The sequence below is a fragment of the Penaeus vannamei genome, chromosome 2 (genome assembly GCF_042767895.1).
Source record: "Penaeus vannamei isolate JL-2024 chromosome 2, ASM4276789v1, whole genome shotgun sequence".
NCBI lineage: Eukaryota > Metazoa > Arthropoda > Malacostraca > Decapoda > Penaeidae > Penaeus > Penaeus vannamei.
The window spans coordinates 16,860,223-16,862,722 of NC_091550.1; the positions used below are offsets into that span (position 1 = coordinate 16,860,223).

Below are 2,500 nucleotides of genomic sequence, written 5' to 3' on the forward strand. Positions count from 1 at the left end.
TTGTGGATAGCATTTTGGTGTCTTTGTGTTCAGAACTTTTTTGCAGGCTTTGTACCTATTCCTTAAGATTTTGAGAAAAAAGTTAATCTATTTTCATTACTACTATTATTGTTATTAATGATATATATTACTATTATCATCATTATCATTATGTTACTCAAAATAATAATAGCCAAAAAAGAAAGAAGAAGAAGAAGAAGAAGAAGAAGAAGAAGGGATACAAGTGAGATCAAGAGGCCTAGTATGTGATTCCTTGGTGACTAGGCACTTCTTGAGCCATTTTTCTAATATATCTTTCCTTTAAAATTAGAATTAGTTTCTTTGAAGAAAATGGGAACAACCACATAGTCAAGTTTTTGTTAAATATCCATCTGCTTTCTCTCTCTTTCACATAAATATAATGTTTTACACATGCACTTGAATGTGATCAGAACTGCCTCAGAACTGTGAAAAGCATAAAAAATATTGAAGTCCAGAATGCAACTGAAAGTGTTTAGACTGCTATGGCATTTTGTGCCTATTAGCAATAGAACAGCTGTACAGTGATGATAAATAATTAACTTTTTCTTCTTACTAGAAAAGAAAAGCTAGAAGCCATGGTTAATTCATCATTGTATATGCAAACACAGTGAAAAAGAAGAGAGTACCATCATCTTCATACACTTGTAATATGACAGTAATATGATATAAAAAAAATATATATTTTCATGTTTCAGAAACTCAACCACAAACTTTCAATAACGGTTTACATCTGCATATAAGTGCACATGCAAAATCTCTCTTTCACCCCCCCCCCCACACACACACATATCCCTACAAAAAAATCACACTTGTGTGCCTGTGTATGATTGGTATTGTATTTCAAAGCAATCAATGAAATATGGATAAAATATTTAATAGGATGTAATTTATTAAATTTTCAAGGAAAGGACATGCTCTTGGAGTCAATCTGTTGCATTTTCTAAGCACTTACAGGTTTATATTTACAAATACTTCATTTTATATTGAGGTATGCTGACCCTGTCACCCATAATGCAGGCATTATTTCCCAGATTTTCCTGTACTGTGAAAAATTAAGGAAGCATGAAAAGTAAAATAATTCCTAGAGTCCTGATACAAAATGGGCATTTAATGCAACAAATGCACCTAAAACACAGACTTTGTTGAAATATATCAAAACCAACCTTTTTTGGGGAAGTATGGCCATCAGAATCAATGAAAGGATCTACTGGTACTTACCTTGAGTAGATTCTCTTTCTGAAATGTATTTTTGATATTCAGACAATGAAGGTATATAACCTGCACAATTTATTGTGTAAAACACTATAATATTTGTAAAAATTGTGTTGCTTTGTAATTTGTGAAATACAATGCAGAAACTGTATTTATGCACAAATTCAGAAAAAAGGCCTTTACATTTCACAATTAATCAAATTTTATTATCTCTCTCAACAAAATAATTTGACCTTTACCTTCCTAAACGTGGACTTTAGCTACGTATTCTCAGACATATTTTCATTTTTCCTGAGTTTCCCCGTTCTCCAATTTACCTTCTACCTATTACAAAATCTCTAAAACCATGAATACATAGATCTGCCGAAAGATTCTCTTGACATGTCTAAAGCCAGCCATGTGATAGGGGTGACTCAATGCCATAATTCTAAACTTATATAGAGGATAACTACAGGTATCAATATTGTATATTTTCTTTGTCACTTATCCTAGATACAATGCAGCTGTGCAATTAAATGTCTAATTACACATTAAGACTAAAAAATTCTTTAACCCAGTGGATGCAGTTGACATGACAATTACACCAACAAAAATTTGGCAGAGGCTTGGTGACAGGAATATGGTGTCTTTAAAAATTGGCTGAAAGCTAAGATGACAGGCATAACTCACCATGAGTGCACAAAGCTCTTGGAGAATGATTACAATGCGTGGGCAATTAGGAAGGAGCTCTTGTATTATTTCCATTGGTAAATGTGGGTGGAATGAACCATCTGAGCCATAGGTGGAAGAGTGCCAGTTCCAGGGAGGATACCATTTCTATGATCAAGATCCTATTCTTGCCCATTTTGCCAGTGGTACAGGATCTGTTACAGAAACTGAATAATCCAAAAATCTTTTTAAAATGACTCAAAAAACACAATATTACTTATTGTTATCTTTATTGCACAGACTTGTAGACTACCTAAAGAAATGATATGGTGTCTGTGCAAGTAAAAAAATCTTGATACAGCTCATCAAATGACAGATATAGAACTTGGGAGATGGAAAAAAAATCACAAACAGAGAAAAAGATATTTAAATTTTTAATGGGAAGCAAAGAATCTTGATAAAACACAAGAGAGCTTGGCCTATGAGCCACATACTTGGGAATATTGCCATTCAAATAGGCCTAATGCCTGGATTTTGGGCCATGTGAAGGCTGTGATGCACCTGGATCTAATGGGTTAAAGTTTTAAAAGTATCAAAATCAACTTCTTGGTCTCTACTA

General features: G+C 33.2%; 1 protein-coding gene across 1 annotated transcript in view; it reads right to left on the bottom strand.

The window, feature by feature from the left end:
* Window positions 1-2,500, bottom strand: part of Polr3D (RNA polymerase III subunit C53) — a 14,323-nt gene that overhangs the window by 7,995 nt on the left and 3,828 nt on the right. Inside the window, exon 5 of the mRNA XM_070135737.1 lies at window positions 1,240-1,257. Within this exon, the coding sequence (XP_069991838.1) occupies window positions 1,240-1,257 (18 nt within the window). The remainder of the gene's footprint in view (window positions 1-1,239; window positions 1,258-2,500) is intronic.